Source organism: Callionymus lyra, chromosome 1 (assembly GCF_982586985.1).
Source record: "Callionymus lyra chromosome 1, fCalLyr1.hap1.1, whole genome shotgun sequence".
Lineage (NCBI taxonomy): Eukaryota > Metazoa > Chordata > Actinopteri > Syngnathiformes > Callionymidae > Callionymus > Callionymus lyra.
The window spans coordinates 17,928,477-17,941,668 of NC_141818.1; the positions used below are offsets into that span (position 1 = coordinate 17,928,477).

Genomic DNA, 13,192 nt, shown 5'->3' on the forward strand with positions numbered 1-13,192 from the left:
AAATAAAAAGCGCTTCATTTTATTTAGCTATAAGTTGATGCAACAATGACGCACCTGGTCGCCAGATCGGGGCGTGCTCCACATTTCCCATAGACCCCTTTTCTCTGTCCCGGTCTCGGTCCCTCTCGCGCTCTCGATCGCGCTCCCTCTCGCGGTCACGCTCGCGTTCTCTTTCTCGTTCTCGATCCCTCTCGCGGTCTCGCTCTCTGTCACGATCTCTCTCGCGCTCGCGCTCTGAAGACGCTTGCATTTTGTTCATGTGTGAGGACCCAACTATAAGAAAACAAAGTGGGACAATCAAAGTGAAACGGATGTTTAAAGACAATTCAGCCCTAATTCTGTTTGATGTCTTGTACCGGGGGAGATGGGGGAGGCAGGATATGGTCTGCCTGGGAAGGCGGCATTTCCCCCTGGGATGTAGGGGATGCGGTCCATGGGGGAGCCTGCTGCCCCTGCAGAGGGAGGTACCAGGACAGGTAAGTGGGGCACCTGAGAAAGATCGATGATGCCTAGAGAGGACGAAAAAGCAAATTTTGGGGGTGAACTGTTATATATAACCAACACTAAACTCACACTAAAAAACAACATAATGAACATTGGCGCGGTGGCGTGCTAGCTTACCACGTGGAGCCGCAGAGTAGGGCATCTGAAGGGGCTGGTCTCGGGGCGAGAGACCCCTCAGCATGTCAGTGCGCTGCGCAGCCATCGCAGCTGGTGCAGGCCACTGATGCATCTGCTGAGAGGTGATGTAGTCATTGAGAATCGTCTGGCGGTTTTCCAGAGCTGCCGTGTCGGGAAAGCCACGGATGAGGTAGGGATAGGGGTGAGGGTACGCTGCGTTAGAGGCTAGATGGCGCTGAAGATAGTAGGCTAGTTGGAGAAAGAGAGAAAGAAAAACATTAAAATATTGAAAATATTACACAAAAAAAGATCAAAATTGAAATGTATGTTCCTTTATCCAGATGTAGTTGAATTATAAACTAATAATGAAGACTCTCAGTTTGTGCATCAACGTTGATGTAAAAAGGTACCTGGATCTATGGGGATTCCCCGGGGCAGAGCGGCAGGATCGAACGGGAGAGGAATTTGACGATACACATCTGCAGCTCCGAGCAGCAGACGCTCGTACGTCTGTTGATCTGTGACCACAGGGAGTGGAGACTTGGTCGCTCTCATGTCTCTGGGAGTCGGTGTGCCTTTTCGCTCCTGGGAATCCTTTTTACCAGAACCTAAAAATTTGACAAATGATTTAGTGATATGAATGTAGAATAGAATAGAAATGAATATACGTTGCAAAAACTTTTAAGCCAATCATTCTCACTGAAATCCTTGTTATATAAATCTGTAAACACAAATATATAATGTAGCATTTAAGACAAACTATTGATTTGTAAAGTATGGAAATAAATTATTTTACTATAGTAAGAAGTTACATTTAAGTTTAATACAATTAAAATGTAATATATATGAAATGTATTCATAAAAATAATATTAGAAAAATTAAAGATGAAGAGGTTATATTCTATGACATATAATAGAAATAAGATATGAAATAGCTCCAACATACAGTGTATGAAAAATATTACCATTGATATTGACAAGTGTGTCTATTTTTTAAAGAAAAAAAAAAAGACAACAGCAACATACTGAACTATCCATGAAGGAAAAACATTTGGTAATTTGGTAGCATTTACAATAATCTTGTTACATCCTGTTGTAAGTGTCTGTGTGGGTAGTTTAACAAAAACATCTCTGAACATATGGTTAGAAAGTGATACTTTCAATGCTAATCATTTTTATTAACATGTGTTTATTTCTTAGTATAGCAGCTGTTCAGAACTAACGAATCCTTTTGGAATTCATGTGAAATGTTATCAGGATCCAAGCAGACCTCTTGCCTTTTAGTGAATTCACTGCATGCAGTGATTTGTAAAACTCTCACCTTCATGCTGCCTCTGGCCTGAATCTCTAGATAAAGGCGAGCCACGGTGTGATGGTCCAGGGTAAGATGCTCTGAGGTTGCCCTTCTCATCATAACCCACAGGACTGTGGTGCTTCCCTCCCTGGTCTGATCCCAGAGTCAGAGGAGAAGAGCGAGGTATGGGACTGGCCGTGCTGACCACTGCGCTTGGACGCCCTTTGGGGGCCTCTTCGTAGCGACCCCTCTCACCTCGCATGTCCATGTGAGAAGGTGGGTTGTGATATGACCGTGGAGAGCTGGCGATGATGGAGCGGACGTCATGACGTTTTCCAGGCCCAGCTTCCTGTTTCATGGACGTGCCCTGAAGCACATCAACCGTTAACTTATTGTATCATAGTCATGGGAAGGTAACGACATCCTGACCAATCACCTCCTTAGACGGCATCCTGAGCTCATCTGGGGGAATGATATGTATGGAGCGCCCGCCTTCCTTCACCGTCGGCACCATGGCCTCTCTGCTCTTCATAGGGTCTGAAAGTGAGCCTGTGCCACGAGTTGGAGAACATTCTCTCTTCATCTGCTTGGCCTCCCTCCTCAGGTAGCCGTCCTGAAGGTCCAGATGTCGAGGAATACCTGAAATCAGAATGAGTGTTACTTCATGAATGCAGCACAAAAAGTGGATTAACATCAGGGTGAAACAAGTGATTCTGAACCATCAGCTTGAACTCTATCCAGCCAGAGCTGCTGACAATAAAACTATTTCTCACGTCAAAGCTGTTGCATTTGATGAAATAAATAAAAATCCCATCCATACATGACCCACTTTAGCATTAAGACAATGATTGTCTCTCCGGAATCCACAAGACTATGTAATATGGTACCAAACTCTGATTTCAGAGCTAAAGATCTATCATCGTCCGTTTTCACTACCTTTGATTATACATTTATATCTTCTCAACCTTGCTTTGTTTGGTATGGATGATGTTATACATATTTTATTTGTTTTATTTTGAAACACTATATCACAATTTAATCAAAATTAGAAAAAGTATTGAACTATTTCAGAGCAAAAATTGGACAATTTATTTGATATACAATAAAAATGTCATGTGAAAATATGTAGTGGGTTGATTTAATAATAACGGAGCCAAATATTCTCCATTTTGAAGAACAATGATTCGATTTTAACGATTAAAAGGCTATGATTAAACGCCAAAATGTTTTACGCTCTTCATGCTTTTATGCTAATAATGCAAAGCAAAATTAGTTTATGTCAGGGTTGTCAATAAAAAAATTGGTGAATGTGACCAAGTTAAAGAGAAAATGTGTATTTACTAAACAGTAAAGTATTAATCTGAACATGGTATTGTTGTGTTTGCATTTTAGAGGCCAAGCCTATTTGAATGATCTCTGTGTTTGTTCTTCTTTACCAGACGTTCCCATCAAATCAAATCCCATCATCATTGTTGACATTAGTTAGCTTATCTTATCTTAAACACTGATATCTTTATAGGTCAACATATCAACATGGACATTCATCTACTTTGATTTTGAATCAACCATCGACCGGGCCACAATGATATCTTGTCATAACTCAGCCAGATTTGACTTTGAGCCCACCTTGTGAGATGGAACCACGGATGTGGTGAGCATCTTTGTAGGACGTGTGACGAGGACTGTCCCTGTCATGAGGCATGGCTCGTCCAATCAGACCTGAGGTAGAAGGAAGTATATTTTGATTATATAAAGTCATTTCAAAAAAAGCTTCAGAATGTTTGTACCTTCACAATTGGCAGCAGACAGCGAGTCCCTCATGGGCAGTCCTCTGGAGATCCCACCTTCCATCACATCATAAGGACGTTTAAGACCAAGAATTTCACCCGATTGTCCACGGTCCTCATCTTTAGGAGTCTGAGAAGGAGGGCCTAGGAGGCACAGGCAGTGTGAAGTTTGGGATATTACTCAACAAACGTCTGATTTGCAAGAAGGAATTTTAATCTACAAGGACGGTGCTCAGGGATTACTGGGTGGAAAGGCAAGATTTAATGCATCGGAGTTCAACAGTGAAAATAACCGCCTACAACTTCTGCAGAAAACTGAATTATAAATGAAGAGGGCTGGACGACTGAACCAGGGAAAACAAATCCAAATTTCCAGAAAAAGGTTTGGATCAAATCATCATATTGTTTTACGTTTAAATAACTAACTACAGACATTAGCCGATTTCTTGCAGTTCATTTGAAGCTTCATAACATAAATAAGGTATTAAAACGATTTAAATAATTCCCTTTATTTAGCTTGGAACTTTTGTTACAACTTTCATGGACTGTGTTCTATTTCAATCACTAGATCAAACAGCTCTGGCTTCATAATACTTTTAAATTGATTTTTTATTAAATGTAACCGCAGACACTAACAAGCTGCATTGAAATAATCACCGGACATGAGAAAGTGCCCGAGGCCTATTTGAAGTACTCACGGTCGTATGTGAGAATGTGTCCACTTAGTCCCTCGTAGACCACATGACCTTTGGAAAGAGCTTCTTCTCGCTCCCTCTCGGCTCGGTTCGCACTGTCCTCCGTGATCAGCCGGGTGATTGTTCCCTTGTACAGCACGTCAGCAGGTGTCCCCTGTTGTGATGAGAAATGTAGATTCACAAAAAAACTACAGCGGGCAGACTTTTGAAGAGCATCGCACAATGACACATGGATTCGACAACAAGAGTACACTACGTAGAAATGCGCGGTTTGAAACGCTGGAGGGCTCTCAGGGGAAGCACTGGTGAACTTGCGTAGCAACAGTCATGAGACAACAAGCACTTTTGTTCTGCGCTGCATCACATCACTCCAGCTCGGAACATGACTCACTTGTTGATAGCTCAGTGAAGTGTGCAGCAGGTGGGCAGTTAAGAGAGTCTCGTAGTAGCATCGAGAGATCTCAATGCATCTTAAATCTGTGTTGCCAGGTAGAAATAAATCACCTCCATTTTCACACCAAAATAAGCTAATTAGCTTCTGTTGTTTGTGGGTTTCAGGCAACATTAGCGTCATCGCAGATAGATTATAAATAGAGGAGGGAACAGGTAAAGTACACTTTGTACCAGTTGCTAAGGTGATGTGGGCCACTCAGAGCTGCAGTTATGTCACTGCGGCAGGACAACCAGTCTGGAGACCCAAAAAACAGATCTGATGTTTTCTCTTTTATATGACACAGATAAGAACGTAGCACTTCATCTTTACTTTATATGGCTGTAAATGAAACAATGACAAACTCTCAGGGAACTTCCTCATTCTAAAATATACATATATTATATTTAACTCATTTCATTGACATTTTCCTTTGATTTTAATGATTGAATAAACGTTTTAAATTATGTTTTAAGGACCAACAGGCGCCAATAAAAGTGAAGAAAAGCATTTGTTTCATCTAGTTTACAGCAGGGTCTGGAGGAACATGGCCTAGGACTCACCTGAGTTATAGAGCCCCCTCGATATGAGATTGAGGAGTCTGGATGCATTCTGGTCCCTGGTATGCCTTTAGTGATACTGCCTCCCTGAACAGCGGGAATGGAAACTGCAAAAAGCAAAGGCAGCATGAGAGAACAGTGTGAGGTAGAGACATACAGCGTTGTGTATTAAAAAAAACACAGCAAAGACAACACTGATACCATTGTAAGCATTTCAAGGAACTGGGATAGACCAGGCAGCGTGACACATTCCTGGACCGGGGATTTTACCTTTGATCACAACACTAATGACTGTCTGTGCTAAACTAAACAGTTTTTTGTTGCATCACGATGAGACAACTCACCTCTTCCAGCATCATGAGGATGCCCCTGTGTCGACAGGTTGTCGGCTTGAGAGGACAAACTGCGGGGAGAGAGCTGCTCCTGCTTTATCACAGGGAACGGACCACCTGTGAGCAGCAAGAGAATATAAATCAATTCCGCTCAAAAGATTTCATGTAGACTCTTGTAAAAGATTTTGTAAAACGGTCATAGAAATAAGGCGGAGAGTTGCTGTTTTGCATTAAAAAAAAAGTACTTGCCAAGTTTTCTCTGATCCATCCAAGGCAGTCCCATCTGTGCAGGAGGCATCTTGCCATGGTCTAAACCATGAGCAGGGCTGTGCAACTGCACCGGGGTTCCCTGAGCAGACATGACCATAAGATTTCTGAGACTTAATGACTGAAATCAAAAAAAGATTTTGACCTGGTGTGCTGCGTTACCTGTGTGATGGAGCCCCCTGGCTTGCTGGAGGAAATAAGAGGTGGAGGCTCTGGCATCATGAGAGGTCTCACTGCTGCCTGTCGACCGTCTTGTGGGTGACCAGAAAGTGCAGATTGGGCAGAATGTTGGAACGCTAAAAAGAAGATTAAAAACATTTCATCAGGTGTTCCTTAAAATGGTTCTCTAACAAATCTTGTAAAATAACAAAATAAGTCAGAATTAGGTTGACATTATGAAGTCAACAATATAAAAAGAAATCGATTTAACTGTATCAAAATGACCTAGTAAAACATGAGTATGTACGTTGACTTACAGTTGAAGTGGAGCAAATGCTGGTCATGATTGATTTTGGCCATGTCCCTGGGAGACATGGGATATGGAGAAAGAACTGATCGAGCCATGCTTGAGGACCTCAGGTCCTCTGCAACCTGTTTCTTGACTTCACCGTGTGGAGAGAATGAATGGGGCTTATCTGCAAACATCAACAGAAACAGTTAAAAAACAAAAAAAATCAAGTGTAAAATGGAAAGGTTGATATCAAGGTGCTTTACAATGTCACTACTGAGCTGCAGGGTGACTTATTGTGCCAAAAGATTTGACGGCCAAATTTCGTATCATCATATTTAAAAGGGAAGGAGGAAGTCCTCTGAAGTAAAGTGAATTCTCTTCTGGGTCAAAAGTGATAGCTGACCATTTATCAGTTCTCCACTCTGTCCCAGAAACACAGGGCGACATGGATGCAGACCTCCAGAGGAGAACTAGTTCACCTGCTGCTAAAACATCTTAATATAGAACACGTCCAAGCTCAATAACAATATACTATTTGGATTACTTTTAGACACAATTTCCAGCTAAGTATGTAGCCATCCATTTGCCATGTATAATTAACCAACTTCATATTATAATGTGTATGGTCACTTGCCGTAGAATGACAGCGTACCATCTTTGTCGGTGCCGGGCGGACTACGTGGGCGGACTCGAGGGCTGCTACTATTAAGAGCCTCTCTGTCTCTTTCTGACTGCTGTTTTGATGCCGATCCTGGCTGCTGTTGTTGCTTGACCTCCTGGGATGACTCGCCGTGTGCCATCGTGATCTGTTGCTGATACAGGGCCAGAGCATGGGGGGGCAACACTGCCCTCCCACCACCCCCTCGCTGACCACCTTGCATTGATGGGTCCATCACCTAAACACAGGAAATGATATAAATTATTCCCTATACAAAGAGCAAACACCCACACTCGTTTGTGAGACGTGAGCATATGGTTAGTCTAAAATCCTCCTTTGACGACAGAACAATTCTCGTTAAGGTTTGGTTTCCCTCATGGATCCTTCTTATTGGTTTTCCACAAAGCAATCAATCCATTTCTGTTCTCTTGGCCACCTTATCTTGTTCAAATATGATATTGCAGTTTCACCTGCTGCACATGTATTCAAGCAGATATCCTGTGTCCTGCCTAGCAGCTATAAAGATCATTTAGAATGTTCGCAATATGTTATATATACACAGACCGTAACACGGACCAGTTCAAAGAAAGGCCAGGGGTCCACAAGCAGACCTCATTCATCATTCATTATTAGTTGAATATTCAATTTTACTTATTTTCATTATTGCCCTTTTTGGTATTTTTGTACTTACAGTACTTACAAAATAAAGTTCAGTCATAAAAAAAAAAGCTTTTTTAAGATAAGATAATAAATACTTCCTTTATTAGAGCCAGAGGTTTTGAAAAAAAAAACACAATACAAAATAAATACAATACATTTTAAGAATTTTATTTTTGTATTAAATAATATTTGTACCAATTTATTTTTTGTCTACATCTATATATTTAGAGCAATTTCTATTGTGGAATCTGACACCAGCAGCAGGAACATCTCCTTCACACACTATAATGTCACTAATGGAGCTCCTTAGTATTAGTATTTTGCAAACATCAGAGCATCACTTGAAATATTTTTCTGGTTAATTTTATTTATATATTTATTTGTTATATAAGGACCCTTTTTCTCATATTTTGGATTATCATCTATAGAGAACAATATAATTCCAGTTTACCAGATAAGGCTTCAAATACATTAACATCATGCATCAATGTTTATTGTTTTATATTGATATACTTGTGAGCAGCAAATCAAACTCAAAGACAAACTCACTATAGGTGGTATAGCAGCTGCCCTCTGTTTAAGCTGCTTGAGGTCCAAAGGCTTCTGCAGTGGGGAGGATGTGACCCCATCGTGGGTGTAGTTGAGTAAACTCGGCCGTGGAGAAGTAATTCTGAAAGGAGGCAAAAGTGTCATCAGCAACTTTAAGATAAGTGCTTTCCCTTGCTCGGGTCAAAATACAGGTCGGTGCTAAAAATAAAACTCGGTGATGCAGGTTCTCACATTGTGCGCAACCTCCTTTGAAGCCATCATGAAAACAAATCATGAATCACCAACATATTTCTAATGCTTACATTAGCGTGCTTGAATAGTCTGTGGAAAAATAAAATGATTATAAAGAGCTGTGTGACGAACATTTGTCGAGGAAAAACAAGAACTGCCCTGCAACAAACTCTACACAATTTAAGATAAGTGAAGAAACATTTGCGCATACATGAACAATCGCAAGCACACACACTCTTTGTTTGCTTTGGCAGAGAGGGCAGCATTTTCCTCGACTCTGCCAGTACATGCAATCGGCTGTCATGGAAAAGAAAAAATTGAACAAATAACGAGCAAACAAGACTAATCACTCCACCCACGCACTTTGACACCCATTTCGTCACGCCTCATTCGCTCTCACACACACACAAACTTGTGCAACTGCGCGCACACAAACACAAACGTGGCTCAAAAAGTGACACCCGCGAGTTCCTCGAAGGAGTTATCCAATTCTAGCTTCTTTTCAACCCGTCAATAAAACCTAAAAACCTATGACCTGACGTAACATGAAGTTTATCTTTGACACCTCAGCTCTGGATTTGTATATTGAGTCAACATTAACACGAATAGAATAATTCACGCTAAAAAGGTTTCATGGCAGGAAGTGGGTCAAAGTTGGCTGTGTGTGAAACTGAAGGCTGAGACGGTTTTTGCTGCATAAATACTCTCAGAGGGAATCAGAGCTTATGAGAGGTCAGCTGACCGACCAGCTGACTGGGTGGCTTATAACTTGTCTGATTGAACTGAATGAGTAGAGCGTGACATCACACGCCACAATTTTATTAATACTTTTAATTCCCTGTTATTAAATACCACAAACTAGGATTTTTAGACAAAGACAACAATGTTTCCGATCGTAGCGTGAAAACAGTGATGGGTGAATGACACTGAAGTGAGCCTTTACCAATGGCTGTTCCAATTGGCACAAAAGCATTCTTATCTGCAGTTTATCTGTGACAGTGGAACAAATCCATGGAATCCCAGGAATTGATGATAACTATTTGGGTGAAAATTCATTCAAGATCGTGTCGCACTTAACCAAGTTAATGTTATGTTTTGTAACTTGTTTAATTTGCAGTTATGTGCATAAAATCAAATGGAAATTTACAAATAATTCTAGATCATATTAAATATCTAGAATTCTATATTTTGAGACCGACTTCTCATGAACCTGACGCAGTGAATAAAAGCACTTGAACATGACAAATGTGTCTCACCTGTTTTTCTCTGGAGCTTCTGTCTCCTCCACTTCATCCGCACTGCAAGTTGCACTGGAATCACTGTCCCCGTGGGATCCAGTTTTAGCCCCGTGCTCCTTTTTAGAGCTCTTAGAACTCTTAACTTCCTCGATGTCCGCTGTCGGAGGTTTTTTGTCCGTAGAATCACTCGTCGGTGGCAGCTGGATCTGCTCCTTATTAGAATCCCCAGTTTCAGTTTTTATTTCCTCCTTCACCAACATCTCCCCATCCTCCTTCACAGGTGGCTTCTCGTCTCCTGCCTGGCCTGCGTTGGAGCCAGCGACCTCCTTGTCGCCGCTGCCTTTGGACCTGGCGGAACCTTCTTCCTTAGCCTTGCTGTCCTCCGATGAATGCGGCGAGGGCAGGCTCTCTGTGTCGGAGCTGTTGTTGGCGCCACCTGGCAGAGCAGCGCGAGACACAGTTCAGTCAGTTGTTGTTTCTCTTCGTCCTCGCTCTATAGTTTCACAATTTGAGTGGTAAGCCAGACTCTTCACACCGCCACAGCTCTGCCTAATCAAGCTCCAATGTGGAGAGCACAGGCGCAGCACAGAAAAAACAATTTGGACGACACACAGAATCATGCACAGCTTTGCTGATCCAGGGTGACAAACAACTATCAGCAGAATCCATCACCATTTTGGGAAGCCATTATGGCTCGAGTAGTCATACTGAAATAAAAACTACATATTTTCTACCAAAAAACTTTAAATCAAAAGAATAATTAAAACCCGTGTTGTGGACTTTAAACTTGACTTGATGACTTATTTTATTCTGAAAATATCGACACTATTCAAAGTGAAGGTTTTGTTTCATCATCAACAATTTGAGGAATTACTTGAACTATCTACAAATACACTTTTTAGCATTTAAAGCAGAGGTTTGAAAAGGCTTTTTGCAGACCATGAGATGATATTCTGCAGCTCTTAATTTGTTGTCCTTGTATAGTATGTGTAGACTAAGCAAGGGATACCTGATCAATCAATATTGAGACGACTGATTTCAAGACATTCTTCTCAAGATAAAGCCTTTGTACCAACAACATCAGGGTAAGTATTTGATTATCTTATCCAGAAAGTTTAAACAATTGTTATCAATAGTATTCATCATTACCTTTTGTTTCATTATCATGACAAGTTAAACATCTCCATGAGAATCATCTCGATCTGCGAATCAATCAACTCAAATCCTTGTCTTTACCTTCTCCATCTTCTTGGGCTTCTTCTTCATTGCCACTCGCCCCTGAGCCCTCCATCTCCTCCTCCTCTGCTGGGTAGGTGGCGCTGGTCTCTTCATTCTGGAGGGCTTTACCCCTTCGCCGGGCCTTGCGCTCCTTCTCCTGTGTGAACATCAACACGAACCAATGAAAACCACAATCAAACATGACTGCAAACACTCATTTATTTATTTATAATGTTGGGAACTATGTAAAGTGAGTGAATGTGTGTTTATTTAAGGAATATTTCCCCTGCTTACCGATTTCATTTTATGCTGCTGCAGGATCTCATCCAGTTTTTGCCTCTTTTTGTAGTTGAAGTAGAAGTTCTTACACTGTGACACAGATTTCGATCCCACCATCTTGGCAATAGCGGACCAATTCCTCCCATACTGGAGAAGACCTGGAGTATAGAAAAGAAAACGTTAACTTGAGAAGCCAAGTTTCGTCTTACACCAAATGTTTCTCCGTATCCAAGCTCTTTAAGCAGTACACTCATTTTCTGTGAATTAATGCGACAAGAGTTCTCCACTTGCTCGTGAAGCAGTGGCATAGCAACAAAGCTGCCCACCGCACCAGTAATACGTCTGACTCCCACAAGGTTAATTTGTGTCAAACTTTGGCCGTCTTTGATGTGACCCAGTACCAGGAAACCCCGGTCCTTTACTCAGTGAACCACATGATCGTGCCTTACACAAGAGTCTGCCGACACCTGCTGGGCCCGAGCTGTGATAGATCAACCTGTCATGAGACGTGCACTCGCACATGCACGGAGATGTAGAGCACGGTCAGTGTCTGAGAGCAAGTGCGCTCCAGAGACACCTAGGATTTCGCTCTGGCCATTTCCTCTCCCAGGTCGACTGTTAGCCAATGGCAACTCATTAACGGTGTAAACTACACCACCCACCCGCTTCCTGTGCCAGACTGACGGGCCCTGGCAGCCGGACAGTCTCAAATGGTTGGTGGTGTTATTATAAGGCAGAAAGCCAACACCTTTTGGGATAATCATGGACAAGAGTTCAGGGGTGTCATCTCATCACTTAATGGAGACAGTAGGACAACAACAACAACTGAGCATAGAGCCAAATTAGATAAATGGACACCGGTTTCCTACCTTTCCTTTAACCACAAGTAACCCAACAGGACTCCCAGTAGTCACATAAGCCAGACTGCAATTTACCCACTCTTCATTTACCAAGTCACAAGTTAACACCTCATGAATGACTTCCTTACTCCCTATTCCCCCACTGACATTCACTTCACAAACCGGTGGACCCAAAACCACCTGATGCAGAAATTTTTATTTGTATATCGTTTTCCAGACCAGGGTCACAAAGCGCTTAAACAATCAAAACAATATTCAATAAAGTATATACTTTAAAGGGCAAGAGTACTGTTGGAATCCCTACATCTGTTTCTCCAGCACAGTAGGTTAACCTCTAAAATGAGTAAGTAAGTAAGTAAGTAAGTAAGTAATATTTATTTATATAGCGCTTTTCCAGACCAGGGTCACAAATGAGGTCACCATATATTCAAATGAGACAACCAGAAAATATGAAACAGCAATTATTTTCTCGTTATTATATATATTATAATTATAGTCAGCACAGCTAAATCATCCACACCATGTTAAACCATCTTTATGTCACTGAACAATGTGCAGCTTTGCTATCTGAGCTACCGTAAAAAAAATTGCATACAATTAACAAACACAAGTCTGATCAAAAAGCAAGGTAAAAGTAACAACAGCAAGTTAAAGTTACATCCAAGTCCAAGTGTCTAAAAGCCCGTTCACATATTTACCGAACAAAGTAGATGATTCATTAAAAGAAACACAACATCACTTAAAGCATGACTGGAAATGGTTCCCAGAACCAAACTTTTAAATATATATTTTTAGTTTTTTTTAACCTTTACACAAAGTTGTTTAAACAATATAACCTGATAATTAAATAAGTTTTAAATCCAACATTTAACATCAACAAATGAAGCAAATATGCATCATCATACTTTTCCACGTTCAAATGGAACCTTCAACAGGCTTGAGAAGTTTTTCCTTCAAGCAGATCGCAGCAGCAACATGCAAGGAGCAGACGACCAATCAGACGCAGCATTACTGAAGCAGGTGGAAGCTACACAACCACTGAAAAGCCTATATCGCTGCAAG

The 13,192-nt window shown here is 41.4% G+C and overlaps 1 protein-coding gene across 3 annotated transcripts in view; it reads right to left on the reverse strand.

Annotated features, from left to right (window-relative positions):
- Positions 1-13,192, reverse strand: part of ncor2 (nuclear receptor corepressor 2) — a 66,683-nt gene that overhangs the window by 7,912 nt on the left and 45,579 nt on the right. For 2 of the 3 annotated variants that reach the window (XM_087795637.1, XM_087795629.1), the window contains exons 18-36: positions 11,286-11,428; positions 11,010-11,148; positions 9,792-10,209; positions 8,305-8,425; positions 7,072-7,333; positions 6,463-6,621; positions 6,149-6,282; positions 5,969-6,068; positions 5,732-5,836; positions 5,391-5,494; positions 4,401-4,551; positions 3,703-3,846; positions 3,542-3,634; positions 2,352-2,554; positions 1,943-2,282; positions 1,032-1,229; positions 622-870; positions 357-509; positions 55-273 (exon numbers count right to left, since the gene is read on the reverse strand). In XM_087795637.1, the coding sequence (XP_087651763.1) occupies positions 55-273; positions 357-509; positions 622-870; positions 1,032-1,229; positions 1,943-2,282; positions 2,352-2,554; positions 3,542-3,634; positions 3,703-3,846; positions 4,401-4,551; positions 5,391-5,494; positions 5,732-5,836; positions 5,969-6,068; positions 6,149-6,282; positions 6,463-6,621; positions 7,072-7,333; positions 8,305-8,425; positions 9,792-10,209; positions 11,010-11,148; positions 11,286-11,428 (3,435 nt within the window). The remainder of the gene's footprint in view (positions 1-54; positions 274-356; positions 510-621; positions 871-1,031; positions 1,230-1,942; positions 2,283-2,351; positions 2,555-3,541; positions 3,635-3,702; positions 3,847-4,400; positions 4,552-5,390; positions 5,495-5,731; positions 5,837-5,968; positions 6,069-6,148; positions 6,283-6,462; positions 6,622-7,071; positions 7,334-8,304; positions 8,426-9,791; positions 10,210-11,009; positions 11,149-11,285; positions 11,429-13,192) is intronic. The other variant, XM_087795645.1, reaches the window with a different exon arrangement.